We start from the raw sequence: 27,795 nt of genomic DNA, 5'->3' as shown, positions 1-27,795 counted from the left end.
AAATTAAGCGTGTGGGAACATCTTCCATTGCACCACTCCCTTGGCAGGATTAACTCTGCTACCCTTAGGCTTAGGCAAGTTAAGCCAATAATTTATATCCGCTTTGTAATACTGAGCGTTTTAAAAATGCTTTTATTAATAGACTTGGTTTTAAGCATAACTTAGCTGTAAGTAATTAATACACATTTTAGCCCATGACACTTTATATGTAACACTTGATATGTATTTTATCAGTGAAATAAAGACTATTTACTATTTTAATTTACAACAGTTTCCCATCAGAATCTTACCCCCTTTATTCATTCAATGAATGAATTGTTTTCTTGCAGCCCTTAAAAAAAGCTAGTGCTCTTTGCATGGCTGCCAGTATATCCCAATCAGTTGGTACCAAAGATATGCTGGATAATGGATTGTGTGCCCTAAGTGATGCTGTTCACTCATTGTGTGACATTCTGGACTTGTCACATGCTTCAATTATTCTGTCTCATACAAGTAACCTGGTTGATAGATTTGAGCCCTGCAGTACTTCATGGGTTCAGTTCTTGTTGGCCAAGAGTCACTATTTGCTAGTCACAGGAAAGGTATGAAAAATCAAAATCATTATTAACCCTATCACTGCTTTAACTAACTCTACTTACTGTCTGCCAAAGACTTCTCGTGATGTAAGTTTGGAAAATTTGGTATTAGATTAACTAAATAATCCTCTACAATTTATTTTTTTCTTTATTCTCCTCACTTGTCTGCTTGACATTGTACTGATGTTGTAAGGAGAATTCCTGTCTTGGTCTCTGACATGGGAGTCAAAGGGTTAAACAAGCATTCATCATGCAGGCATACATGTATACGTGGTACTCTAGCTCCATGTTGGTGATTTTTCTTTGTGCTGAAGAACTTGGAATAGCTTTAGGCAAGGAAACTGTGGGCCAGCTAGCGTCTGAGAGCAGCAGGGAAATCCAATTTGTATAGTAATCACATGATTTTGAGTGCAATTTGGAATAAATAAGCACGAGTAAATTTTTTCAAAGACTAACAAAATTTCATGAGCCCATAGGGTGAGTGCAATTTGTGATCTTTGAAAACATTTACAAGTGATTATTTATTCCAAATTGCACGAGAAAATCATGTGATTATGTATTAATAATATACATGAAAAAATACGAGGTAGCTTCTCATAACTACGCGGAAGAAAAGCGCATGCATCACATGCAAAAATAATTTATTGAAATCCTGCAAGTGACATTGACCTTGACATTGACATTGACCAATTATTCTGACCAATCAGAATGTCTGGTTTGTTTCTTTCTTTGCACTGAATTAACCCTCTTCTGTACTGAATTAACTCTCTTCTGCACTGAATTAACTGAAAACTGCGCTCATCTTAACCAATCAGACCTGAGAAATTTTTTCATGTATATTATACAATATACGGTATAGGAGGAAATACCAATTAAACAGGTCTATAATAGTCAGTACGTGTAAACACGGGATTGTTCAGTTTGTGATGTGTGTGTCAGTCGTGGTTTTCATTGATTAATGTTGAGTATGCGGAAGGGGAGGTCTCCCTGAAGGAAGCACTGCAGAGTGAAGTCTTCACACACAAGAGTTACAAGTCCCACCTGTTGAAAGCCAGATGGAAATCAATTTGCTGCGAATATGCAATGCTCCCACCCACAATCCACAAATTTAAGATAACAGTTGGTAAGTTCACTCTTCTTCTTTGGAAATTCCTCTTTCCAAAACTTAGATCTACTCTTCTCCACAGTTATTCAGTAACTTTTTCATAATGGAAATGGGAATTTAGCAGTGGATATTCCATAAGATGGCTCTTCTTGTCCACTGATACTAGGTCTAATTGGAATTTGGAGTGTTTGTTTTTGGAGACCTTTAGAAAGATCCTTGGAGCAAGGAAGAAAACTAACAACAAACTCAACCCACATGTGACACCAGGTCCAAGAATTGAACTAATGGGAGGCGAGTGACCTCACCACTGCCCAATCCCAGCTCCCCAATATTGATTTTTTATTTCATTGTTTTCATAAACCGTCGCCAAGTGACCTGTGAAAATTTAGGCAGACTTAGTACCAACAAAACAGTCTGTTCAACCAGATAATTTTTGATCAGTGAATCAATTCATGAGTTTATGAGTAATTCCCAGGTGACAGTTATTTTTTTTAGTATTATCATTGTTGAGATCCTCTACTTGGTTCACTGACTCCTGGAATGGGCTATGGATGCACTTCATAAACTAACACAAATGGCTGAAGAAATCTTTGGTTTAGATGCGTTTTGTACTGGCAAACAGACACACAAGCAAAAGGAAAATTTGTTGGGTAAGGTGATTGAGGAATTTTTGTTTCCTTTTATTCTTGACACAATTCTGCAGAGCCCTGCTTGCAAAGTAGTGCCCCTGATTTCTATGAGCTTCTACTAGGGACAATGTGTTCTGATGACTGGGATAATACAGGGGTTTCATTAAGGGCCAGGCACCGGGCAAATTGACTGGTTGTGAGGACGGTTTTGCCCACCTGATTTGACGGTCTGGAGGAAAGTTTATCTTATAAAGAAGTTCAGTTCAAAGAGTTTTGCCCGCCTGTGAAAACCAGTTTCCCTCCTGCAGAAAACATTAATGAAGCCCCTGATAATATATACCTAAATCATGTGGTTGGCAATACCTTGCAATCCTAATTCAGGCTTTGAGATAGAGTTGTGCTTGTAATTGGATGTGTTATTATCCTGATTAAAATATAGAGAAAAGTGCAATCAAACTGGCCTGAAACATGGGAGAGTTTTCTTCTGTTTTATTATTAAACTTTTAATCACATATTTTGGCATCTATTCCTTTTGTTTGTGCAGATTTGCTAGCCACATCAGAAATTAAAGTTCTGGCCAAAACCTTTCTAGTTAGTCAATCCTAAATGACTTGCTCTCATCCCTGTTACAAGTTGGTCAGCTGTATGCTCATCAGGGAGCTGTGAGGGAAGCTTTGAGGCAGTTTGTGGATGGTGTTGCACTAGCAAGGCAATTTTGCCTACCATACAGGTGATTTATTAATGTTTAGTAAAAGCTCTGTTAAACTTTTGGACCCACACTAGATCAGAAAGTCAAGGAGCATCAATCCAAAATTTTAGATGAGAGAATTTTGAGGATAATATTAACTGTCCTTGTCTGTTACTCTTAGACATCAAGCTGTTACCAGAACAGGAAAGAGAATAAAGTAAGATCTTAAAAATTGTTTGCTGAACATGAAGTTGTGCTGAAAATGAAGGGTTAATTTCTTTTGTTTTATTCCCCTGATGTGAATTCAACATTGAATTAATCTGCTGGTAATTGGTAAATTTGCCTTGTCCAAACCAGCAAAACAGTTATTTTTCAGATTTTTTCTTTTTTTTTTTTTTTTGCAATTACGGCAAATGTATAAACAAATTTCATTTCAACTTCTTATGTCCCCATAGAGCAAGATGTCTTAGCTATAGTAAAGATGCCAAAGGGGAATTGTTTACCTCTAAAGATTAATTTGGAACTAGTTTTTAGAAGACTCATCTAGACTACAAAGATAATGGCAAAGTTTACATCCTTTTTGTTAATTTAAGTTGAAGTTTCAACTCAAATTAATTAAAGATGACTTCACTGACTAGTGACCAGGGATATTTTCAATTGAATCCCTGTGGTTTTGTTATTTTAGGAGAATAGCAAAGGATTTTTCTAAACCTTTGGTATATATGATAACACCTTTGCTTGTGAGTACTTGTAGCTACTGTTGCATTTGATAGACTTCTATTTGTTATGTATACAAAAGAGAGAGATTTTTCGTGACCTTGTGAAAGCCAGTTGGATGCTTTTACCTCTTAGACATGGCACACAACTCTCCGTGTTTACTGGTATCCCCAATTACTGTGGCACTGAGTGACTCAAAGTTTATCTGCTCCTTTATATGGGATGCAAAAACAAGGAACTAGAACCTTTGATGCCAGAAGAAGGAACTAGAACATGGCTGCCAGAACAGGGGATTACAGAACAGGGAACTAGAACATGGATGCCAGAACAGGGAACTACTGTAAGACATGGGATGTTAACAGGGAACTAGAACATGGGATGCCAGAGCAGGGAACTTAATAAATCTACAAGTAGATTTCTCTTTATTTTGTTATTTCCTTTTTGTCTGTTAGGAAAACAAAGGAGATCTGGTGAAGCTTGCAGAACGTCTTTCCTCCTTGTCACTTGATGACTCTTCAACTAATACTGCTCACCAAAAAGTGGCTGCCCTGGTCAAGACTTGAAACATCATGAAGTTTTCCTTGTGTGCAACTGAGAGATACAAACACGGTCTCTTCACTCCTGAAGAAATTTCCCTATTGCAGAACATGCCTAAAGGTACATTATAGTTATTTTACAAGCAATAGCGAGCTTTCAGCTGTGTTATGCAGCCAAACCAGCTTCAAAGAAAGTGTTTAACTGTTCAACTTTCTCAGGATTGGTTTGTAGAACAGTGTGACTCTTATAACAGGAGAATATTTTTTTCTAGCGAAATGTAATTATCACTAATTTAACATAATTCTTTAAGCAAAATGACTTTGTTAAAAACTTTTTGTTACCAGACCACCTCATTTGACTCTTCCCAATTCTTCCGCTCATGCTACACATAGAACTGATGATTACATTTGCCATGAATTTTTAGTTCCTTTGACAAGTAGAACTGAAATTTAATTTGTTACGTTGAGCAAATAATGACTTTTGGCAATAATCCTATAGTGTGATATTGACAAGGTAAGAAATTAGAATTATTGTTTTCTAGAGTGGACTGTTTGCACTTTGGAAACCTTCACACATCCAGTAAGCAAGGACAGAGAACTGCTGATCTGCAGGGTAAGGGCTGACTGTGATCCTGCTGTGGTTAAGATTAACACAACATCTGGAGAAGCACAGAACAAGGATTGCACTGTATGTCGATGTGTTTGTAACAACTTGGTTATATTGCGGTTACTCTGTTGTTGTATTTAGGGAGAGTGGACCTCTCACCTCTATGTTGGAGGAGGTAGTAGCTTACAGTCAGTTGAGATTCTGTAGTGCAGGTGTAAGCTTTGTCCAAGGTCACCATGAGGGGTTTTTGGGTAAAACACTGAATTCTCACAATACCTCTTTATTCTAGAAGATCACTAGAAATACGTCTGAGCAAACTGTCTGGATATCTGAGAAAACACTGGGGATAACCTGAGCTTACTAGTAGATAATTTCTCATTTAACCACTAGAAAGTCTGTAAGTAATGATAAAAGCACAAGAACAGGGTTGGCAAAGTAAATTAACCTAATTAACTATTGACTGAAACAACTTATTTTGTAAAGGGAGACAAAGTTGTTGTGGATCTTTCAAAGCTGTTCCAGTCTGGATTATTGGAGGAATTTACAGACATAATGAATGACAGCATCAAAAGCATGAATATTAACAACACAACCGAGTGGTGGACACTAAGGACAAGGCTTGACAGGAGAATGAAGGTGATCAACATTTCAACTCTCACGAGCCATGAATGTGTATCCTCTCCTATGACATAACTGAAAGTCTAAATTGTAATAATTATGGTCATTTCTTTAGAACCTTTTGGAGAAACTTGAAGGTTCTTGGCTTGGAAGATGGAGAGGAGTTCCTCTTGGTCAGCCTATTGATGAAGAGTATTGTGAATCAATAGCATCCTTTGCCAGAGAGTTGGAAGAGAAAGTTTCAATCCTGTGTGGATGTTGTCCTGATAATCATTTGCTTGAAGTATGTTGTGCATGAATCAATCAGAGTTTCCCGAGTTATAAGGATGGCAGATTGTATGAAAAATGTTTTGTCCATCAATCTTTGTTATGATTTGTGTGCCATCTTTGGTGCTTGACCCAAAGATGACAATTGAAGTAGCAAAACCTTGCATAGTAACCGAATGGAAACTAGGGATGGTTGAGTGGCAAGAGCACTCACCTCCCTGCTGTTCCACAGGTTCAATTCCCAGACCTGGTGTCATATGTGGTATGTGGGTCGGTATGTCCTTGCTCCAAGGGTTTTTATACAGGTTCCTTGGTTTTCCTCCCTCCACAAAAACCAACATTTCAACATTTCACTTTAAACCAGTGGACAAGAAGAACCACCTCATGGAATGCCCCCAGCTAAATCCCATTGTCATTATTAATATTTTTATTATTAAGTGTCCTTTGTTTGTTGTAGGTCCTCATAGATTCGTCATTTTGCTTGTCAAGAAAAGAAACTGCTGAAGCACTGATTGAAATTACTGCCATGGATGCTACCTTACCTTCTTTTGAAAAAGTAAGAACAAGAAAATTTTGTTGCAATCAAAGAATTCATAATCAAGTGTCTAGAGTAAGTTGGAATTTCACTGCTTTTGTCAAAGCATAGGGCTAACTCTTCACTCTAATGAAGGGCTTAAGTCAGATTTAGCAACTACTTACATTAACTAAATTGTAATTTGGTCCACTTGTGTTTCCCAGACATAGCAACCCTCTGGTTTTTTTCTTCTCAACCTGTATTGCAATAAGCTGTTGTGATTATTTTTGTTTTGATTATTTGGTGTTTGATAAAATTGCACTCTATTGGTTTATCATCATCAATTGCCTGACAGGAGAATGTGTTTAGTCTTAGCTACTAGAGACAAAGGGAGGTTCCTCATCCTTGGCCCTTAAGTAATCATCTCTCATTTCATGATCTCTCACATTGCATGTTTCAGCTACTTGATGAAGTTCAGAACCTCACTGACAAGCTATTTGAGGATACAGACAAGAAAAGCTGTATAAACAGGTTTGAGGGAAGATAAAGGTTAATTTTCTTTCTGACCTTCATTACTTGTACTCTCGAGAAATTATCGATGACAACAAAATTCCTTCTCAGGTCTGGAGGTCACTCTGCAGAGAACATTCCTCGTCATCCTGTAATCCTAACTCTTGGAAAAGTAAGAACCAGCTTTTTTAGGTCTTACATTTGTTTAGTAATCAGCCATTAAATGTATTCTAGCTCTAGCTCTGAAGACCTGAAAACTGAACAACCAATATGTGGGTTCTTTGTAAATAGATGTTGGTGAACTGTCAAGGAGTCAAAGCTTTGCCAAACACAAGGGTGGGAGGAAAGGCATCCGTAATGGACTGACATTCCATATTAGTTTAAAAAGTGGTCATTTGCAACATTAGTGTAATGGGTACTGGTTGCTCACCATTATATTCAAAGTGTTCAGACACTAAGGTAGATTTATGGGCATGCACAGATATGCTGTAATTGCAAGATGTGTGCCTAAATTGTGGTAGCAGATCTTACTTATCAACTCATTCAGTATTGGGACGTACTCTTCTACAATGTTTGAAACCAGAGTCAATTTCTGGCATATCTATAAATCAAATTGATCTGTATTTTATGATTCATAGGATATTCAGCATCTTCCATGGGAAAGCATACCGATCCTGTTTGACCAACCTGTGACAAGGGTCCCATCTCTGCAATTTCTTTTTTCCAAGGTACACATTTCATTAAGAGGTCTTTGAAAGTTTGAAGACCTGACTTGTTTCTCAAACAACTGTCATGTTTTCTCCCAGAACCATATTGATTTTTATCTCTGCTATGCTGTCAACAGTGGAAAGAAATTTATTTTAATTAATTATAACAACCCTGATGCCCACTGATTGTGTAAACCATGGTTTGGGTTAGACCTTGTGTAAAGAACTGGCTCATTTGGTTTCTGGAGCATAATTCTCCCTCACAATAATGGTTTGTAATTTTATGAAAAGAAGTTGTGATCTGATACAAAAAAATGTTTGTCATTTCATTATCTATTAGCCAAGGTAAGCATACAGGAAAAATTGTCAATTGATTGAATTGAATGAAGGTCTTTTGAAATGTGGTTGCCTACCACAACAACTTTTGTGCCAGATTCTTAGCTTTTTAATACCTTGATATTCATTGTCAGTTAATATTTTTTTCTGCATTTCTCTTGATAGTTATCGTGTCAAAGACAGTTGCCTGAGAATAACCTACCCAACACCCAGAAAATGTTTCAGAAGTGGTTTGAAAGGTACAAAACACAAGCAAACGATTGAAGCAAATGAAACAGAAGAAAGACCTGATGTTGTGTTTCTTATATATTAAACTAGGCTATACAAGTTGATAGAGGTAACACCAATATATTATAAACTGAACAAATAGATTCAATGTTGCTGTGTGTCTGTTTAGTAATAGATCACAGATGTCATCAAAATGTAGTAAGAATAAAAAAGTGGCACAGGAAGCCCAGCCAAGTGTGTCACTGATTTTGGCATTTTGGCAGCATGTAATGGTTTTAAACAATAAGAAAGCAAAATATTGTTGATGGTGACATTACTCTTGCATCTGTTTTTTAATAGATCACAAGTACAAACCAATCAAAATGCTTGTATAATCCAGCGTATATGAATGATTGTTGTCACTTGCAGCGAAGATGGATGGCAAGGTATCACAGGAAAGGCTCCCACACAGGAAGAGTTCAGGAGTGCTTTAACTGACCATGACCTGTTCATGTGAGTTATTGTAAAGGCTCCAGTAAGGGGCCTATTGGCCCACACAGCCAACTAGGAGTATTACCACTCACCCCCCCCCCCCCCGACAATTCGGCAGAAGCCATTAGTCCTTCTGGGTGAAGAGAGTCACTGGGAGAGTAAAGTGTTTTGCCCACAAACACGACACGCTAACCCAGCCAGTACTCCAACCCAGACCTCTCAACCCGGAGTCCAGTGCACTATTCTAGGGTCTCCCATCAGCTTTGACTGTCCATGACCTGTTCATGTGAATAACTAAAAGCACTCCAGTAGATCTCCTTTTAAATGGGCCCCCTCTGTCAAGAACAGCAAGCTTCTGGTATGCTTCCTATCTCTCATCAGCCTGCAATTTACCCCTCTCCTTCTTCCCAACAAAAACTGTCATGTACTGGTGACATTTTCCTCCATTTGAGAATGTCGGCTTCCATCTTTAAACATTACAAGTTCTCTACCAAGAAATGTATACAACAGATCAGGGGGAATATAAAGAATTTGGCTCTTACAAAGTTTTTGAAAAGAAGGTTCCCCTCACACCCCTCTGATATGCATACCTCTAAAATAAACCCTAGTTCTGAAACCCTGAAAATTGCTAAGCCTGCGATTGACAAAGTAGAAAATTTAAAAGGTCGTAGAGGTTGGATATTTGCAGAGCTGTCAGTGCTGAAATACTGAGAATCATGACTCTTAAATGTTAAATAAGTTGACTAAGATAGAGACAAAGGTACTTTGGGTTTCTTTTATACATACTTGAAATTTTGCTTGTGTGACTAATTAGGTTGGATGACCCATGTTATTATCATTCTGATATGTCTGTATCAGTTACTACCAGTAATGATTTATGTTACATTGACTGAACTATATGCAAATTACAACTGAAACAGGGGAGATGGTGTTTTTTTTTATTTTAGAAGTGAAATCAGTATCTATGACCCTTTTTATATGACATTTGATGCTCTTGCGTGAGTTGCAGTTGCTTAGCTGCTAAACTGGGTCCATAATACAACTGTTACACTTATTAAGGATCATATTTACTGTAGGTGCTCTCAACCAATACATCGGTTGACATAATTATTTGTCGAGAGTCAGTTAACATTTGACTGATATGTTGGTTGACATTTGGCTGACAGTCGGTCAATGTATCGGTAAAGATATTGACCATCAACTGTCGACCAAGTCTCAACCAAGTATCGGCCAGCTGTGAACCAACCATCAACCAAGTGCCAACTGACTATCGACCAAGTGTCACCCAAGTGTTGACTGACTCTCAACTGATATATCAGTGGAGAGCACCTGCAGTAAACATGATCCCATACTTAGTTTTAGATGCGATAAACATTTTCAGATAAGGGTATCTACAGTAGAAAGTTTTATTGTTGTTGTTGCTTTAATCATTGCATCAATATTCTTTCTAGATATTTTGGTCATGGCACTGGGCGTGAATTTCTGCAGGGTGATGACATTCAAAGGTTGGATTGTCGAGCTGTTACTCTGCTTATGGGTTGCAGTTCGGGAAAACTACAGGTTAGTTTATACCTGACCGTGAAGGAAAAACATTATCACATAATTGTTGTTGACAAACCAACAAAATGCAAAGGAAGTGTCCAATTGTCTGGTTCAGATGTGTAGTTGGTTGAGACTAGGCATGGGGCATATAAGTAACCACTCTATTTTAATTCATTAGGTTGGTGGAGAGTGTGAGCCAAGGGGGATGGCCTTAATCTATCTTCTGGCAGGCTGGTATGTCTTTGGCATTCATTTCTTGTGTGTTAGTACCCTTACAAAGTCTTTTACTGACGTGCTATACTGCAGGTTTCAACAGCTTTTTGCTTAAGCAGCTGTTGATATAGTAGTGGGTAGCTGTCCTTGGAAAAGGGGTCCTAAGGCAAGACTTAAACATGAGAGCCAGCTCGCAGGCTCAATAGACAGCAGTAAGAGGACTCATGGGCAGTGATAGACAGCTGATAACCAGCTTTTAGTGAAACCTCTGGCTCTATTTGACAGAGCTCAACACTAACTTTTCAACTTACTAGCCAAGTGGCCAGTGACAAGTTAGATGTTATGACAATTTCAGTTTGTTTGCTAGCTTCACTGGCTAGTGGAAATCGAAAAACACTGGCCAAAACTGAATTTCTACAAGTGTGTGGCTAGTTGGCTACCATTAGTGTCAAGTCCTGATTTGAACCCAAATGTCAACTGCTATTGACCTTTGTCATTGGGAAACTCGTATAACTTTGCTTTCCTTATAGGTTGGGCACTCCCTTTTCTTGGACCAGACCCTCAAGGAACTAGTTATTCTTCAAAGACCATAGCTCTACTCTATGGTTCACTGTATAGATATGTAGCATGTAATCTATTTATAATGTATTCACTTTCAGCCCAGCCATCGTTGCTAACTTGTGGGATGTTACTGACAAAGACATTGATCGCTTCAGTGAATTGCTGCTGAAACAGTGGCTTCAATCTGGGTCTTGTTTCTCGTTACCACAAGTACTAAGCCAGTCGCGACAAGCTTGTAAACTGAAATATCTGATAGGAGCATCTCCTGTAGTTTATGGCCTTCCAGCTTACACCAAGGAACAGAATGGTTAACCAAGGATTATATACTAAAATATCTCTAGTTCCAGTAAGCAATAGCAAATTATTTACCATACTAGTGCTGATTGTGTGGCAAAGAGGACAAGCATTGTGCAGAGTGTGTTTGGAAATGGTAGTGCATACAATTTTAATGCTGATAGAGCACTTAACTGTAGACTATCATATGCAATAGGTGCTAAATCTACATGGGCTGAAAGTACCCGATCAGTTTAAGCAGAGCCAGTTTGTCATACTTTGTCCCACAATCCTGTTAAGTTGTACAGGAAAGAAACCCATTTGAAACAGAGAGGGACATTATCTTTTTTTTCCTGTTCTACTACAGCTCTTATTCTCTATCGCACTAACTTTTTTTTGAAATCATGTCAGTACCAACATATCCAAGGAATACATAACAAAATTTGCTTTGTCAAATAACAAACCAAGGTTACAGTTATTAACTGTTTGTAACCATTTTACCTTATTATATCATCAATTGGGAACAATTTGAGAAATGTGTCATCTGTATATTAATGTTTTACATTGGCAATTAAAGTTTAGCTTGCATATTAAGGGCATTTCTCTGATATCTGTACCAATTGTGAAAAAAATGGAAAAGGATACAATTCATAACAGAATGAATTCCAAGAAGGTACCTAATAATTTTAGTGTCAATATTTGTTTTAATAATTGAGCTTGAAATGATGATGATGGTGTTGTTGCCTCAATAAAGTGTAATTATTCATGTAAATATATAGTTCCAGGTTTCCTCTCAAATGTGTATTTTCATTAATTTTGTCGAAGTTAATGCAACAATATAAAAGCAACCCTTTTTTACTTAATTTTAAAGATCTAAAATGAGTTTCTCATTGGAAATGCAAGTATTCTTGCTTGAGTGTCAACCTCGATTTTAAAGATATATCTTCATATGTAGCTGTGAAAATCAGGCAAATGTGCATTTTTGTTGATTGTTGAAAGGTTTGCTATGGTGAAAGAGAAGTAGTTTTCAAGCAAACTTCATGAAAACAAACGGGGAAAGGAAGAGGGGGACCAAACAAACAGAGAAAGCCCTTGGTTGACTTTTCAAACCCTTAAGAGTAATCAGCATCTAATATCTCCACACAGTGATACTGCCGAATCATTCATTAGGATCATGAGAATAAAGGAAATTATCTTCAACCTAAGATTTGATTGCTAAACAAAGGAAATGTATAGAGAGAAATGTGGAGAATACAGATACTGAAGTCAGGCTTGATGTTCTTGAATTACAATTTTTTAGAGTCCTGTTTTGTTTTCTCCAAGATGGGTATGGACACATTTCTGTGCATGTGAAGAATGAAACAAAGTGCTCAACAATTGTAAAATATTAATTAGTATTATGTATCACATTTCATACTAAATAAAGAATTAAATTTGCCAGTTTATTTATGTTTTGCACTAACAGTACAAAATTAAATTTCTGGTAGTTTACCTGTCTGTTTTTAGATCTTTATTGATACAGGAAACACCCACTGAAATGGCTGTTTTCCATAGTCAATGCTGAGCTAACAAACTGCTTTAACCCTTTACAGGCATTAAATGGGATTTCACACAGAGCTTCCCCATTTTTGCCAGACATTTGAAAGGATGGCTGCCAAGGACTTTAAAAAACAGCATAAAACCAATCAGCAAGCCTTACCCTTAAAACCAAAGTCTATTTGTTCAATGGGTGAAAAACCATATCCAACAGATACATCGCAATTCAGTGTAGAATGGTTAACAAAACACACTCCACTACCCGCCCAGTAGAGATTTATTCTGTGAATAGTACTATCCAGCCTTTAAAAATCCAGGAGAGTTACTGTTGAGGTTTCAGGAGTGAAAGGGTTAATACTTATGCTTTAAGGCCAGTGACAGACCACCGAGGTGGCAACTTCTTGCAGTCATGCAATGATCAAAATGTTAATCAATAAAAAGAACTGTTTCAGTAGATCCTGAAAACAACCACCCTAAGTAACTTTGTGTATACATGTACTCGACACCTTGGCTATATTGGGCATGCTGTATCAAAATAGTGCAATGGCAAAAATAATACTGTTTGCTGAGCGGTAAAGAAATTATTAATCTGATCCCTTGGTGAAGATTATTGAACCACCTGGAATGACCAGTGGTAACGCTGAGGATGACTAATACCCCATTGACACCAAAGCCTAAACATGCTTTAAGGCTGTTTTGTTAAACATGGTTTAACACAACAGCTCCATAGAAGCTGCTCAAATCAATATTTGGTTAACTTCAAATGTGGCACATTGAAAATACAATTTAGGAATTGCTTGAATCTCGTGGAAAATTTAGTTTTTCAGTTCTCTGCTTCTGATTTTTATTTAGTTAAACCTGGTTTAACTAAACAAGTTTTCTGGTGTGAATGGGGTATAAGTTACAAAATGAATTCATCAAGTTGATGCACAAATGTTTCAACTGGCCTCAGATATGGCAATGTCTGTCTTTTTGAAGTTAACTACAGATGACATGGACCAAAATTTACTGTGTAAAAGTTTAGAAATTTTTTTTGTAACTTACACTACAGCAAGCACCTAAAAATTCGCTGACACCCTTTGATCAGAAGACCACTTTCCTTTCATTTTGCTTTTGACATGAATGGATGAATGGTATAGTCAATAATGAGGCCATTTGGCCCCATTTAGCCTCTATTAAAGGTATATCTGTTTGCATCAAGCCAAATTTCCAGACATGGGGAGTGAAAACCTAATCATTCGTGACATCTCCAAGTCACCTTTAACAGTACTTTTGTCTGCCATTCTCCACACCTAGAGCAACTAGTTTACAAATAAATTAGCATGGCAAAACAACCTATTCTTCCAGAATTGCCTCGCATTAAAATTGTGTCAACTAAAAAAATACCTAACATAAATAAACTATCTCAATGTTGATCTTCCTTCAGGAACTGGAACACAGATGAAAAGTCTAGCTTAGCATATCCTTTATTGCACATTATTCTATAAATTTGATGAGCAAGTGAACCCATTGGTGTAGGAGTGGTAGTAGCAGTTGCTGCACTTTGAGCAAGACCTAAGTCCTGTAACAAAAAACAAAACCTTTTTAGTGCTTTTTGTTGACAAGAACGATCCATTTCTGAATTCCAAACATTCATGCTTTGATAATAAGGCTTACTGCAAAACCTAATTCTCCCATCACTTGACCTTTACCCTCACTATGAAACAGAAGTATATTAAGTCTTTGTGGGCAAAACACTTTACTCTCACAGTGCCTCTCTTCACCCAGAAGGACAAATGGCTTCTGCCGAATTGTCAGCGGGGGGGGGGGGGGGGTGAATGGTAATACTCCTAGTTGGCTGTGTGGGCCAATAGGCCCCTTACTGGAGCCTTTACAATAACTCACATGAACAGGTCATGGTCAGTTAAAGCACTCCTGAACTCTTCCTGTGTGGGAGCCTTTCCTGTGATACCTTGCCATCCATCTTCGCTGCAAGTGACAACAATTATTCATATAAGCTGGATTATACAAGCATTTTGATTGGTTCGTACTTGTGATCTATTAAAAAACAGGTGCAAGAGTAATGTCACCATCAACAACATTTTGCTTTCTTATCCTCTAAAACCATTACATGTTGCCAAAATGCCAAAATCAGTGACACACTTGGCTGGGCTTCCTGTGTCACTTTTTGTTCTTACTACATTTTGATGTCATCTGTGATCTATTACTAAACAGACACACAGCAACATTGAATCTATTTGTTCAGTTTATAATATATTGGTGTTACCTCTATCAACTTGTATAGCCTAGTTTAATATATAAGAAACACAACATCGGGTCTTTCTTCTGTTTCATTTGCTTCAATCGTTTGCTTGTGTTTTGTACCTTTCAAACCACTTCTGAAACATTTTCTGGATGGTGGGCAGGTTATTCTGAGGATTGAATGCATAGAATGTTTTCTCAGGATCAATCTCAGGCAACTGTCTTTGACACGATAACTATCAAGAAAAATGCAGAAAAAAATATTAACTGACAATGAATATCAAGGTATTAAAAGCTAAGAATCTGGCACAAAAGTTGTTGTGGTAGGCAACCACATTTCAAAAGACCTTCATTCTATTCAATCAATTGACAATTTTTCCTGTATGCTTACCTTCGCTAATAGATAATGAAATGACAAACACTTTTTTTGTATCAGATCACAACTTCTTTTCCTAAAATTACAAAACTATTATTGTAAGGGAGAATTATGCTCCAGAAACCAAATGAGCCAGTTCTTTACACAAGGTCTAACCCAAACCATGGTTTACACAATCAGTGGGCATCAGGGTTGATATAATTAATTAAAATAAATTTCTTTCCACTGTTGACAGCATAGCAGAGATAAAAATCAATATGGTTCTGGGAGAAAACATGACAGTTGTTTGAGAAACAAGTCAGGTCTTCAAACTTTCAAAGACCTCTTAATGGAATGTGTACCTGGAAAAAGAGAAATTGCAGAGATGGGACCCTTGTCACAGGTTGGTCAAACAGGATCGGTATGCTTTCCCATGGAAGATGCTGAATATCCTATGAATCATAAAATACAGATCAGTTTGATGTATAGATATGCCAGAAATTGACTCTGGTTTCAAATATTGTAGAAGAGTATGTCCCAATACTGAATGAGTTGATAAGTAAGATCTGCTACCACAATTTAGGCACACATCTTGCAATTACAGCATATGTGTGCATGCCCATAAATCTACTTTAGTGTCTGAACACTTTGAATATAATGGTGAGCAACCAGTACCCATTAAACTAATGTTGCATATGACCACTTTTTAGACTAATATGGAATGTCAGTCCATTACAGATGCCTTTTCCCCCACCCTTGTGTTTGGCTAAGCTTTGATTCCTTGACAGTTCACCAACATCTATTTACAAAGAACCCACATATTGGTTGTTCAGTTTTCAGGTCTTCAGAGCTAGAGCTAGAATACATTTAATGGCTGATTACTAAACAAATGTAAGACCTAAAAAAGCTGGCTCTTACTTTTCCAAGAGTTAGGATTACAGGATGACGAGGAATGTTCTCTGCAGAGTGACCTCCAGACCTGAGAAGGAATTTTGTTGTCATCAATAATTTCTCGAGAGTACAAGTAATGAAGGTGAGAAAGAAAATTAACCTTTATGTTCCCTCGAACCTGTTTATGCAGCTTTTCTTGTCTGTATCTTCAAATAGCTTGTCAGTGAGGTTCTGAACTTCATCAAGTAGCTGAAACATGCAATGTGAGAGAACATGAAATGAGAGATGATTACTTAAGAGCCAAGGATGAGGAACCTCCCTTTGTCTCTAGTTGCTAAGACTAAACACATTCTCCTGTCAGGCAATTGACGATGATAAACCAATAGAGTGCAATTTTATCAAACACCAAATAATCAAAACAAAAATAATCACAACAGCTTATTGCAATACAGGTTGAGAAGAAAAAAACCAGAGAGTTGCTATGTCTAGGAAACACAAGAGGACCAAATTACAATTTAGTTAATGTAAGTAATTGCTAAATCTGACTTAAGCCCTTCATTAGAGTGAAGAGTTAGCCCTATGCTTTGACAAAAGCAGTGAAATTCCAACTTACTTTAGACACTTGATTATGAATTCTTTGCTTGGAACAAAAATTTTCTTGTTCTTACTTTTTCAAAAGAAGGTAAGGTAGCATCCATGGCAGTAATTTCAATCAGTGCTTCAGCAGTTTCTTTTCTTGACAAGCAAAATGACGAATCTATGAGGACCTACAACAAACAAAGGACACTTACTAATAAAAATATTATTAATGACAATGGGATTTAGCTGGCAGCATTCCATGAGGTGGTTCTTCTTGTCCACTGGTTTAAAGTGAAATGTTGAAATGTTGGTTTTTGTGGAGGGAGGAAAACCAAGGAACCTGTATAAAAACCCTTGGAGCAAGGACATACCGACCCACATACCACATATGACACCAGGTCTGGGAATTGAACCTGTGGAACAGCAGGGAGGTGAGTGCTCTTGCCACTCAACCATCCCTAGTTTCCATTCGGTTACTATGCAAGGTTTTGCTACTTCAATTGTCATCTTTGGGTCAAGCACCAAAGATGGCACACAAATCATAACAAAGATTGATGGACAAAACATTTTTCATACAATCTGCCATCCTTATAACTCGGGAAACTCTGATTGATTCATGCACAACATACTTCAAGCAAATGATTATCAGGACGGCATCCACACAGGATTGAAACTTTCTCTTCCAACTCTCTGGCTAAGGATGCTATTGATTCACAATACTCTTCATCAATAGGCTGACCAAGAAGAACTCCTCTCCATCTTCCAAGCCAAGAACCTTCAAGTTTCTCCAAAAGGTTCTAAAGAAATGATCATAATTATTACAATTTAGACTTTCAGTTATGTCATAGGAGAGGATACACATTCATGGCTCGTGAGAGTTGAAATGCTGATCACCTTCATTCTCCTGTCAAGCCTTGTCCTTAGTGTCCACCACTCGGTTGTGTTGTTAATATTCATGCTTTTGATGCTGTCATTATGTCTGTAAATTCCTCCAATACACGAGACTGGAACAGCTTTGAAAGATCCACAACAACTTTGTCTCCCTTTACAAAATAAATTGTTTCAGTCAATAGTTAATTAGGTTAATTTACTTCGCCAACCCTGTTCTTGTGCTTTTATCATTACTTACAGACTTTCTAGTGGTTAAATGAGAAATTATCTACTAGTAAGCGCAGGTTACCCCCACTGTTTTGTCAGATATCCAGACAGTTTGCTCAGACGTATTTCTAGTGATCTTCTAGAATAAAGAGGTATTGTGAGAATTCAGTGTTTTACCCAAAAACCCCTCATGGTGACCTTGGACAAAGCTTACACCTGCACTACAGAATCTCAACTGACTGTAAGCTACTACCTCCTCCAACATAGAGGTGAGAGGTCCACTCTCCCTAAATACAACAAAAGAGTAACCCCAATATAACCAAGTTGTTACAAACACATCGACATACAGTGCAATCCTTGTTCTGTGCTTCTCCAGATGTTGTGTTAATCTTAACCACAGCAGGATCACAGTCAGCCCTTACCCTGCAGATCAGCAGTTCTCTGTCCTTGCTTACTGGACGTGTGAAGGTTTCCAAAGTACAAACAGTCCACTCTAGAAAACAATAATTCTAATTTCTTACCTTGTCAATATCACACTATAGGATTATTGCCAAACTTCATTATTTGCTCAACGTAACAAATTAAATTTCAGTTCTACTTGTCAAAGGAACTAAAAATTCATGGCAAATGTAATCATCTATGTGTAGCATGAGCTGAAGAATTGGGAAGAGTCAAATGAGGTGGTCTGGTAACAAAAAGTTTTTAACAAAGTCATTTTGCTTAAAGAATTATGTTAAATTAGTGATAATTACATTTCGCTAGAAAAAAATATTCTCCTGTTATAAGAGTCACACTGTTCTACAAACCAATCCTGAGAAAGTTGAACAGTTAAACACTTTCTTTGAAGCTGGTTTGGCTGCACAACACAGCTGAAAGCTCGCTATTGCTTGTAAAATAACTATAATGTACCTTTAGGCATGTTCTGCAATAGGGAAATTTCTTCAGGAGTGAAGAGACCGTGTTTGTATCTCTCAGTTGCACACAAGGAAAACTTCATGATGTTTCAAGTCTTGACCAGGGCAGCCAGTTTTTGGTGAGCAGTATTAGTTGAAGAGTCATCAAGTGACAAGGAGGAAAGACGTTCTGCAAGCTTCACCAGATCTCCTTTGTTTTCCTAACAGACAAAAAGGAAATAACAAAATAAAGAGAAATCTACTTGTAGATTTATTAAGTTCCCTGCTCTGGCATCCCATGTTCTAGTTCCCTGTTGACATCCCATGTCTTACAGTAGTTCCCTGTTCTGGCATCCATGTTCTAGTTCCCTGTTCTGTAATCCCCTGTTCTGGCAGCCATGTTCTAGTTCCTTGTTCTGGCATCAAAGGTTCTAGTTCCTTGTTTTTGCATCCCATATAAAGGAGCAGATAAACTTTGAGTCACTTAGTGCCACAGTAATTGGGGATACCAGTAAACACGGAGAGTTGTGTGCCATGTCTAAGAGGTAAAAGCATCCAACTGGTTTTCACAAGGTCACGAAAAATCTCTCTCTTTTGTATACATAACAAATAGAAGTCTATCAAATGCAACAGTAGCTACAAGTACTCACAGGCAAAGGTGTTATCATATATACCAAAGGTTTAGAAAAATCCTTTGCTATTCTCCTAAAATAACAAAACCACAGGGATTCAATTGAAAATATCCCTGGTCACTAGTCAGTGAAGTCATCTTTAATTAATTTGAGTTGAAACTTCAACTTAAATTAACAAAAAGGATGTAAACTTTGCCATTATCTTTGTAGTCTAGATGAGTCTTCTAAAAACTAGTTCCAAATTAATCTTTAGAGGTAAACAATTCCCCTTTGGCATCTTTACTATAGCTAAGATATCTTGCTCTATGGGGACATAAAAAGTTGAAATGAAATTTGTTTATACATTTGCCGTAATTGCAAAAAAAAAAAAAAGAAAAAAATTTGAAAAATAACTGTTTTGCTGGTTTGGACAAGGCAAATTTACCAATTACCAGCAGATTAATTCAATGTTGAATTCACATCAGGGGAATAAAACAAAAGAAATTAACCCTTCATTTTCAGCACAACTTCATGTTCAGCAAACAATTTTTAAGATCTTACTTTATTCTCTTTCCTGTTCTGGTAACAGCTTGATGTCTAAGAGTAACAGACAAGGACAGTTAATATTATCCTCAAAATTCTCTCATCTAAAATTTTGGATTGATGCTCCTTGACTTTCTGATCTAGTGTGGGTCCAAAAGTTTAACAGAGCTTTTACTAAACATTAATAAATCACCTGTATGGTAGGCAAAATTGCCTTGCTAGTGCAACACCATCCACAAACTGCCTCAAAGCTTCCCTCACAGCTCCCTGATGAGCATACAGCTGACCAACTTGTAACAGGGATGAGAGCAAGTCATTTAGGATTGACAAACTAGAAAGGTTTTGGCCAGAACTTTCTGATGTGGCTAGCAAATCTGCACAAACAAAAGGAATAGATGCCAAAATATGTGATTAAAAGTTTAATAATAAAACAGAAGAAAACTCTCCCATGTTTCAGGCCAGTTTGATTGCACTTTTCTCTATATTTTAATCAGGATAATAACACATCCAATTACAAGCACAACTCTATCTCAAAGCCTGAATTAGGATTGCAAGGTATTGCCAACCACATGATTTAGGTATATATTATCAGGGGCTTCATTAATGTTTTCTGCAGGAGGGAAACTGGTTTTCACAGGCGGGCAAAACTCTTTGAACTGAACTTCTTTATAAGATAAACTTTCCTCCAGACCGTCAAATCAGGTGGGCAAAACCGTCCTCACAACCGGTCAATTTGCCTGGTGCCTGGCCCTTAATGAAACCCCTGTATTATCCCAGTCATCAGAACACATTGTCCCTAGTAGAAGCTCATAGAAATCAGGGGCACTACTTTGCAAGCAGGGCTCTGCAGAATTGTGTCAAGAATAAAAGGAAACAAAACTTCCTCAATCACCTTACCCAACAAATTTTCCTTTTGCTTGTGTATCTGTTTGTCAGTACAAAACGCATCTAAACCAAAGATTTCTTCAGCCATTTGTGTTAGTTTATGAAGTGCATCCATAGCCCATTCCAGGAGTCAGTGAACCAAGTAGAGGATCTCAACAATGATAATACTAAAAAAAATAACTGTCACCTGGGAATTACTCATAAACTCATGAATTGATTCACTGATCAAAAATTATCTGGTTGAACAGACTGTTTTGTTGGTACTAAGTCTGCCTAAATTTTCACAGGTCACTTGGCGACGGTTTATGAAAACAATGAAATAAAAAATCAATATTGGGGAGCTGGGATTGGGCGGTGGTGAGGTCACTCGCCTCCCATTAGTTCAATTCTTGGACCTGGTGTCACATGTGGGTTGAGTTTGTTGTTAGTTTTTTTCCTTACTCCAAGGATCTTTCTAGGGGTCTCCAAAAACAAACACTCCAAATTCCAATTAGACCTAGTATCAGTGGACAAGAAGAGCCATCTTATGGAATATCCACTGCTAAATTCCCATTTCCATTATGAAAAAGTTACTGAATAACTGTGGAGAAGAGTAGATCTAAGTTTTGGAAAGAGGAATTTCCAAAGAAGAAGAGTGAACTTACCAACTGTTATCTTAAATTTGTGGATTGTGGGTGGGAGCATTGCATATTCACAGCAAATTGATTTCCATCTGGCTTTCAACAGATGGGACTTGTAACTCTTGTGTGTGAAGACTTCACTCTGCAGTGCTTCCTTCAGGGAGACCTCCCCTTCCGCATACTCAACATTAATCAATGAAAACCACGACTGACACACACATCACAAACTGAACAATCCCGTGTTTACACGTACTGACTATTATAGACCTGTTTAATTGGTATTTCCTCCTATACCGTATATTGTATAATATACATGAAAAAATTTCTCAGTTCTGATTGGTTAAGATGAACGCAGTTTTCAGTTAATTCAGTGCAGAAGAGAGTTAATTCAGTACAGAAGAGGGTTAATTCAGTGCAAAGAAAGAAACAAACCAGACATTCTGATTGGTCAGAATAATTGGTCAATGTCAATGTCAAGGTCAATGTCACTTGCAGGATTTCAATAAATTATTTTTGCACGTGATGCATGCGCTTTTCTTCCGCGTAGTTAGGAGAAGCTACCTCGTATTTTTTCATGTATATTATTAATACATAATCACATGATTTTCTCGTGCAATTTGGAATAAATAATCACTTGTAAATGTTTTCAAAGATCACAAATTGCACTCACCCTATGGGCTCATGCAATTTTGTTAGTCTTTGAGAAAATTTACTCGTGCTTATTTATTCCAAATTGCACTCAAAATCATGTGATTACTATACAAATTGGATTTCCCTGCTGCTCTCAGAGGCTAGCTGGCCCACAGTTTCCTTGCCTAAAGCTATTCCAAGTTCTTCAGCACAAAGAAAAATCACCAACATGGAGCTAGAGTACCACGTATACATGTATGCCTGCATGATGAATGCTTGTTTAACCCTTTGACTCCCATGTCAGAGACCAAGACAGGAATTCTCCTTACAACATCAATACAATGTCAAGCAGACAAGTGAGGAGAATAAAGAAAAAAATCAATTGTAGAGGATTATTTAGTTAATCCAATACCAAATTTTCCAAACTTACATCACGAGAAGTGTTTGGCAGACAGTAAGTAGAGTTAGTTAAAGCAGTGATAGGGTTAATAATGATTTTGATTTTTCATACCTTTCCTGTGACTAGCAAATAGTGACTCTTGGCCAACAAGAACTGAACCCATGAAGTACTGCAGGGCTCAAATCTATCAACCAGGTTACTTGTATGAGACAGAATAATTGAAGCATGTGACAAGTCCAGAATGTCACACAATGAGTGAACAGCATCACTTAGGGCACACAATCCATTATCCAGCATATCTTTGGTACCAACTGATTGGGATATACTGGCAGCCATGCAAAGAGCACTAGCTTTTTTTAAGGGCTGCAAGAAAACAATTCATTCATTGAATGAATAAAGGGGGTAAGATTCTGATGGGAAACTGTTGTAAATTAAAATAGTAAATAGTCTTTATTTCACTGATAAAATACATATCAGGTGTTACATATAAAGTGTAATGGGCTAAAATGTGTATTAATTACTTACAGCCAAGTTATGCTTAAAACCAAGTCTATTAATAAAAGAATTTTTAAAACGCTCAGTATTGCAAAGCGGATATAAATTATTGGCTTAACTTGCCTAAGCCTAAGGGTAGCAGAGTTAATCCTGGGAAGGGAGTGGTGCAATGGAAGATGTTCCCACACGCTTAATTTTTTGAAGATACCCATATGTTGTGCTGCATCAGATGGGGCAGATGGGGGGGTGGAATTATAAGTACATATAATTTGGTTTCATCAGCGGAGTTGATAATGTACATGCCAATCGGATGCTGAAAACAATTTCTGAAGCTGATGTTTCAAGTATTAACCCTTCACCATTTGCTCTGATAAAGGGCTTAACCTTGGAATATCAGCTTTAGAAATTCTTTGCTGCGGCCAATTAATATTTATTAACCCAGTTGATACAACCAAATTATCTTGTAATAACCTCCAACAATGCAGAACCTACATTATTCATTACACCACTGATAACAAAGGCAAGGATCCTCACTGTATAAAATTTACCAGTCGAGATAAAAAAGACCTGACTGGAGAAAATCATTCTTTTCTGTTGAGTGATAGCCTTTTCCTTCAAATACTTAAATCTCTTAAAACTGCTGTCATTTCTTGTACCGAAACATTTTTTTTAACATTTCTATTGCCATGGTCATGTTGTGACAGGACTGCATGAACAGTTAATTGCCTGTGGGAAATCCAAATCGTCACCAATGAAAGTACGTAGCAGGTTTCACCTGTTTTAAAAGCCCAAACATTTCAGCAGTGATAAGCAAGTAATGATATGTCTCTTCAGGATTAATAAGATGGTCCAGGTCAACCTAGAACATAAAAAAAAAATTCAGTGAGAATAACATTCATGCAAGATTAAATGTATTGTATACAGTGGGAGATGCAGTAACCCAATGGTTAGTATGCTGCACTGCGGGTCAAGAGGTCTGGGTTTGAGAACTGGCTGGGTCATTTTGCTGTGTCCACTTGGGCAAAACACAGCTTTCTTTTCTATCACGTGCCTCTCTGTAACCAGGAGTACAGATAAAAAGCCTGCCAAGTGATAAAATGCTGGGGGAAGGGGATAACCTTGCAATGGACTAGCATCCCATCTTGGGGGAGTAGTAATACGCCTAGTTGCTTAGCCCTTTAACTCCCAGAAATGATTTAAACATGTATCTTCTCCCTTTAAAGCCCATACATGATTCAACAGGTAATGAGAATACTTGAACTTATCATGTAGAAGTTGTTCTCTTGATCTAACACCAAATTCTTATAACTTATTTACAAGTAAATGTGTAGCAGCTAGAGGGGAGAATTAGTGATTAGGTCTTGGGATTTAAAGGGTGAATTCAATGGAAACCAGGATAACCTCGGGCTGGGTGGGCACTCTGTTTGAGTGCAGACTTAGCACAGCATTTAAATTTTAGTAATCCATAAATCTTTAATGGCACATCTTTCAAATTGTTTAAGTACCTATCGTAAAACGTCTGAAAGTATCAAAAGCTGATACCTATTTAGTTCTCACAACAAATTCCCCATGAAAGAAAACTGTTCTTGGAATTTTACAGTTTCACTTGTTTTCAAATAAAGAATTGTCACTGCCAGTGAAAAAATATTAATGTTTTGGAAATTAAAGTAAAAAAATATATTACATAGCCCTAAAATGCTTTTTCCAGGAAACATTTACCTTTCCACTGGTGTCTTGTTGCAGTGATTTGGTCCTTAGTGACGTCCACATTTCCAAAGCTGCACAAAGTGATTCCATAAATGGTTGCTCCAGGCAGATATCTTCTATCTGAAAAGTTACACCAACATTTCATTTGACAGTCTGATATTTTGAGGGAATGAGGTGCTTTTGGGGATGCACCGGAGGTGCAATCTCAGGGCCCCTTTCCCTTCTGCATGGTCCTCCATGTACACCTACAGGTACAGTATGTTGTTGTTGTAGAAAAACTGACTACAAAATTCATGTCTATTGTAAAACAGGCACATGACATTTCATCAAAGACAACAATCTGTTCCTGAAAATGTGTTGAACAAGGAACAATATAAAATCTGTATAAGTAATGTTCACTCTAGACTTCAAATTAACTGAAATCAACTTCTTGCCCCAGTGCGTCTCTTTGTTGGAGGCACACTCAGTGGCCTAACAGATAGCCTGCAGCCAGCACGACCTCAAGAAATCCAAATTTGAGACCTGGGTGGGTCATCAAATTGTCAGATCAGATCTTAATCAAAAAAGTTTCCAGTACTTTCCTCTTCTCCTTCATAACTGTCAGAAAGCTCTGGCCTTGCTGAAGTTGCTCTCTCATTTACTGCATCTTTGTGCTCAAGCAAAGCCTGCCATAAATATGCAGCACCAAGTCTATCCAGCAAACGTGAATGCATGTTTTTCTCCTCATCCTGACTATCTGTTGAGTCCAATAACTGCTCTAGAGTCTCCCCAGCTTCTTGACAGTACTGCGGTGCAGATCTAAAGAAACTCAGCTACTATTAGTGTCGAGCCCTGCAGTGTCTGCTCATCGCAGGTCTAGGTTTCTTTTGATGCAGATTTGATGTACTTGAAAGGGATCAATTTTTTTTGTCCCTGCCCATCAAGGTGTCTGCTGAGTAAAGATTCATTTTAATAAAAGTAACTGACAGTTTGAATGACCAACTTTGTCCTTTCAATAAGAAGATGATAAAAATTCTTCACAATTAATAGGAGACTTGGTCAATCCATGGTTACCATACTGAACTCCAATTTAAGAGGACTGTTTTGGAGTCCTAACCAAGACCACTGTGTTTTGTTCTCAGGCAACCCACTCTAGTTTCAGACTGACCCTTTCCAACCATGAGTATGGATTGGTAATAGCAACTTAAATGCTGTGGATTTACAAGCAAGGGCTCGAAATTAATGGTAACCCATTAACCAATGGTTAGTAATTTTCAACGTTTGGTTACTAAAAATTTGTCCAACTAACCCGACATGGTGAGTAAAATTTTCTAACATATTTAAACATCAGTAGACCTCAGGCCAAAGAGCACGTAGGCCCGACTCTCAGAGGAATACTTAGAATACTCAAGTTGTTAAGTCAACTTTAACTCTTTTTAGAGAATGCTGTAGATGTACTGTTCTTGACTAATCATGGTAAACAAGAGGGAAATAAAATAGGTGGATAATTGTCTACGTTTTTGAGGTCAGTATGCAATTTCAGCTACTCTTTAATTTGTCCTAGTTGTTATTATCAAAATGTTCAATATTTGAGATATCGTAACTTGTGAGCTTGGATACCAAACTTTATTATTTGGTTAGTAAAAAAGATGTCTACTAACCCAAAGGGTTAGTGATCCAAAAATTAAATTGGAGCCCTGCCTGCCATTGACTAACATCCTGTCCAACAGCACTAGGCCTTTCAGGCTGGTAGCTAAGAAGTTAGGCTACTGGCTGAAATTTCAAGTGAGGTGGCTCAAAGGCGGTGAACAATTGTAAGTATACAATGAAATATATGAAGTTCATATATTTTGAACTGCGGTATTAGATACGCATGATGCACAATCCTCACAGTAGATAGCGCTATTGCTTAAATAGCGCTATCTACTGCGAGGATCATGCATCATACGTATCTCATACCGCAGTTCAAAATATATGAACTACAGCAATTTGCCCTACTGCTGTGTCATAGCTGAAAAAGTTTGGAACAATTCAATGAAACATTGCAGGTACAGTTGTACTTCACTTATGAAAGGGGAAACCATAAGAAGAAGTCAGAATGTAAAAGAAAGTATTTTGTTACCTTTTGGTCTTGTAACAAGCAAGCTCTTCCTGCAAAACAAAACAGAGCTGGCTTCCTTCTACATCTTTTGCATCTTCTTGCTCTGCAAATGCACTGCATAGGGTTCTGAGAAGAAAAAAGAACCAAGAAATTTCTTCAGACAGTTTCCAATTAACTCAATCTTACTTTAATTATGTAATTCTTCAACACCATAATGATTATATCATTTTGTCTTTTTTTATCACTATGCCTTATCTCTCCAGAGTCAACCTTAAAAATATTAGAATTCCCCCCATTTTTTTCTTCCCTCTTTAAATTAATTTTATCTGATCCTTTTGAAGCCTTGAACGAGCCAAAAACTAGGATTTTGGTGTATTGAGGTGAGGAATCTGCCACATTTCAACGGTTATGTTATGATAGTGCTTGAATAATTTTTATTCACTTGCTGCAATGCATAAAAAACTCACTCCTCCCTTTTCTGATGCATCGCAACTTGTGAATAGAAATCGTTTGAGGGCACTTCCCATGGAATAATCTTTATATTTGCTGCATGTATGTATGTTCTGTTTGATTATGAAAACAACATGCATGTATTTGATCAAGTTTAAACAAATTAAAACCAATTTTCTGGAGTTCTTGTAACCTTTTTTTTACACATTATGATCTGACATCTGCTTAAAACTCATAAGCTTTAAGTTAATCGACATCAAAATACTAATATTTATTTTGAACTCTATTGCAAACCTGCATCTCTCAGACTGTTTTTCTCCCTCCTGTAGATCCTTCACCAGCTCATGTTTCACTGAGACCCATTGTCTGACTGGCTGTTTTAGGGTGTGGGCATCAGAGGCTGTTTTCAGTGCTACCAGGACCACAGTTGAAGCAGTCTTTAGTGCATCCCTGATTCTTCCGGCTCTTCTTTGACAGTCAACTAGCAAGGCATACTTTGTGAGTAGCTTCACCTGAAAAGTATTTTTCAAACATTGCCAAATAAACATTTTCAAAACTCACCATGTCACTGTTAGCCAAAATTAGATTTGTGATCAGCAACTTATTCTACATTCACCCTTTAACTCCCATGAGTGACCAAGACAGAATTTCTCCTTACTGTATCAACACTATATCAAACAGACA

The 27,795-nt window shown here is 37.5% G+C and overlaps 3 protein-coding genes and 1 long non-coding RNA gene across 18 annotated transcripts; 2 read left to right on the top strand and 2 right to left on the bottom strand.

Annotated features, from left to right (window-relative positions):
* The first annotated feature begins 972 nt into the window (after positions 1–972).
* On the top strand, positions 973–12,542 carry LOC148719562 (separin-like). Of its 3 annotated transcripts, XM_088741123.1 has the most exons (16): positions 973–2,330; positions 2,854–3,039; positions 3,179–4,054; positions 4,167–4,371; positions 4,793–4,938; positions 5,341–5,493; positions 5,591–5,758; positions 6,200–6,298; positions 6,717–6,787; positions 6,878–6,938; positions 7,405–7,494; positions 7,975–8,048; positions 8,446–8,529; positions 9,960–10,068; positions 10,229–10,284; positions 10,794–10,933. In XM_088741123.1, the coding sequence occupies exons 4-16, from the start codon at positions 4,284–4,286 to the stop codon at positions 10,834–10,836; spliced, it is 1,242 nt and encodes a 413-aa protein (XP_088597249.1). In that variant the 5' UTR covers positions 973–2,330; positions 2,854–3,039; positions 3,179–4,054; positions 4,167–4,283; the 3' UTR covers positions 10,837–10,933. The 3 variants fall into 3 exon arrangements, with proteins under 3 accessions (XP_088597249.1, XP_088597247.1, XP_088597248.1); XM_088741121.1 differs by lacking the exons at positions 973–2,330; positions 2,854–3,039; positions 3,179–4,054 and having other exon boundaries at positions 4,220–4,371; positions 10,923–12,542; XM_088741122.1 differs by lacking the exons at positions 973–2,330; positions 2,854–3,039; positions 3,179–4,054 and having other exon boundaries at positions 4,221–4,371; positions 4,793–4,863; positions 10,923–12,542.
* LOC148719561 (separin-like) lies at positions 12,519–20,169 on the bottom strand. Of its 9 annotated transcripts, none has more exons than XM_088741139.1 (11): positions 20,038–20,169; positions 18,707–18,911; positions 17,594–17,742; positions 17,329–17,496; positions 16,789–16,887; positions 16,299–16,369; positions 16,148–16,208; positions 15,592–15,681; positions 14,998–15,110; positions 14,518–14,601; positions 12,519–14,194 (listed from the first exon to the last, which is right to left on the bottom strand). In XM_088741139.1, the coding sequence occupies exons 2-11, from the start codon at positions 18,792–18,794 to the stop codon at positions 14,188–14,190; spliced, it is 930 nt and encodes a 309-aa protein (XP_088597265.1). In that variant the 5' UTR covers positions 18,795–18,911; positions 20,038–20,169; the 3' UTR covers positions 12,519–14,187. The 9 variants fall into 9 exon arrangements, 8 of the variants coding, with proteins under 8 accessions (XP_088597265.1, XP_088597264.1, XP_088597263.1 ...); XM_088741138.1 differs by lacking the exon at positions 20,038–20,169 and adding an exon at positions 19,863–19,898; XM_088741137.1 differs by lacking the exon at positions 20,038–20,169 and adding an exon at positions 19,341–19,856.
* On the bottom strand, positions 20,037–27,547 carry LOC148719560 (uncharacterized). 5 transcript variants are annotated; one of them, XR_015994019.1, is made up of 9 exons: positions 27,406–27,547; positions 26,683–26,787; positions 25,159–25,509; positions 24,594–24,697; positions 23,650–23,733; positions 22,491–22,742; positions 21,374–21,530; positions 20,742–20,896; positions 20,037–20,218 (listed from the first exon to the last, which is right to left on the bottom strand). XR_015994019.1 is itself a non-coding variant. In XM_088741146.1 (7 exons), the coding sequence occupies exons 3-7, from the start codon at positions 25,292–25,294 to the stop codon at positions 21,288–21,290; spliced, it is 819 nt and encodes a 272-aa protein (XP_088597272.1). In that variant the 5' UTR covers positions 25,295–25,512; positions 26,683–26,787; positions 27,406–27,547; the 3' UTR covers positions 20,840–21,287. The 5 variants fall into 5 exon arrangements, 4 of the variants coding, with proteins under 4 accessions (XP_088597272.1, XP_088597274.1, XP_088597271.1 ...); XM_088741146.1 differs by lacking the exon at positions 20,037–20,218 and having other exon boundaries at positions 20,840–21,530; positions 25,159–25,512; XM_088741148.1 differs by lacking the exon at positions 20,037–20,218 and having other exon boundaries at positions 20,840–21,530; positions 24,594–24,701.
* LOC148719559 (uncharacterized) lies at positions 26,165–27,579 on the top strand. The gene is made up of 3 exons (XR_015994025.1): positions 26,165–26,374; positions 27,003–27,041; positions 27,441–27,579. It is a non-coding gene; the product is annotated as an uncharacterized LOC148719559 (long non-coding RNA).
* The last annotated feature ends 216 nt before the right edge of the window (positions 27,580–27,795 follow it).

The sequence above is a fragment of the Stylophora pistillata genome, chromosome 12, assembly GCF_964205215.1.
Source record: "Stylophora pistillata chromosome 12, jaStyPist1.2, whole genome shotgun sequence".
NCBI lineage: Eukaryota > Metazoa > Cnidaria > Anthozoa > Scleractinia > Pocilloporidae > Stylophora > Stylophora pistillata.
The sequence above is the reverse complement of the archived record's forward strand: the minus strand, read 5'-3'. Positions and strand labels throughout refer to the sequence as shown.

Coding starts and splice junctions, on each gene's coding strand:
- LOC148719560 (XM_088741146.1), bottom strand. CDS start 25,294: ATGCATTCACGTTTGCTGGATAGACTTGGTGCTGCATATTTATGGCAG. Junction 23,734..24,593: donor AACAAGACACCAGTGGAAAG/GTAAATGTTTCC, acceptor TTTATGTTCTAG/GTTGACCTGGACCATCTTAT. Junction 21,531..22,490: donor ATTTGCTAGTCACAGGAAAG/GTATGAAAAATC, acceptor ATTAATGTTGAG/TATGCGGAAGGGGAGGTCTC.
- LOC148719561 (XM_088741139.1), bottom strand. CDS start 18,794: ATGAAGTTTTCCTTGTGTGCAACTGAGAGATACAAACACGGTCTCTTC. Junction 17,743..18,706: donor ATTGCAGAACATGCCTAAAG/GTACATTATAGT, acceptor TATTTTGTAAAG/GGAGACAAAGTTGTTGTGGA. Junction 14,602..14,997: donor TTTCAGAAGTGGTTTGAAAG/GTACAAAACACA, acceptor TGTCACTTGCAG/CGAAGATGGATGGCAAGGTA.
- LOC148719562 (XM_088741121.1), top strand. CDS start 4,284: ATGAAGTTTTCCTTGTGTGCAACTGAGAGATACAAACACGGTCTCTTC. Junction 5,759..6,199: donor CTGATAATCATTTGCTTGAA/GTATGTTGTGCA, acceptor TGTTTGTTGTAG/GTCCTCATAGATTCGTCATT. Junction 6,788..6,877: donor AAGAAAAGCTGTATAAACAG/GTTTGAGGGAAG, acceptor ATTCCTTCTCAG/GTCTGGAGGTCACTCTGCAG.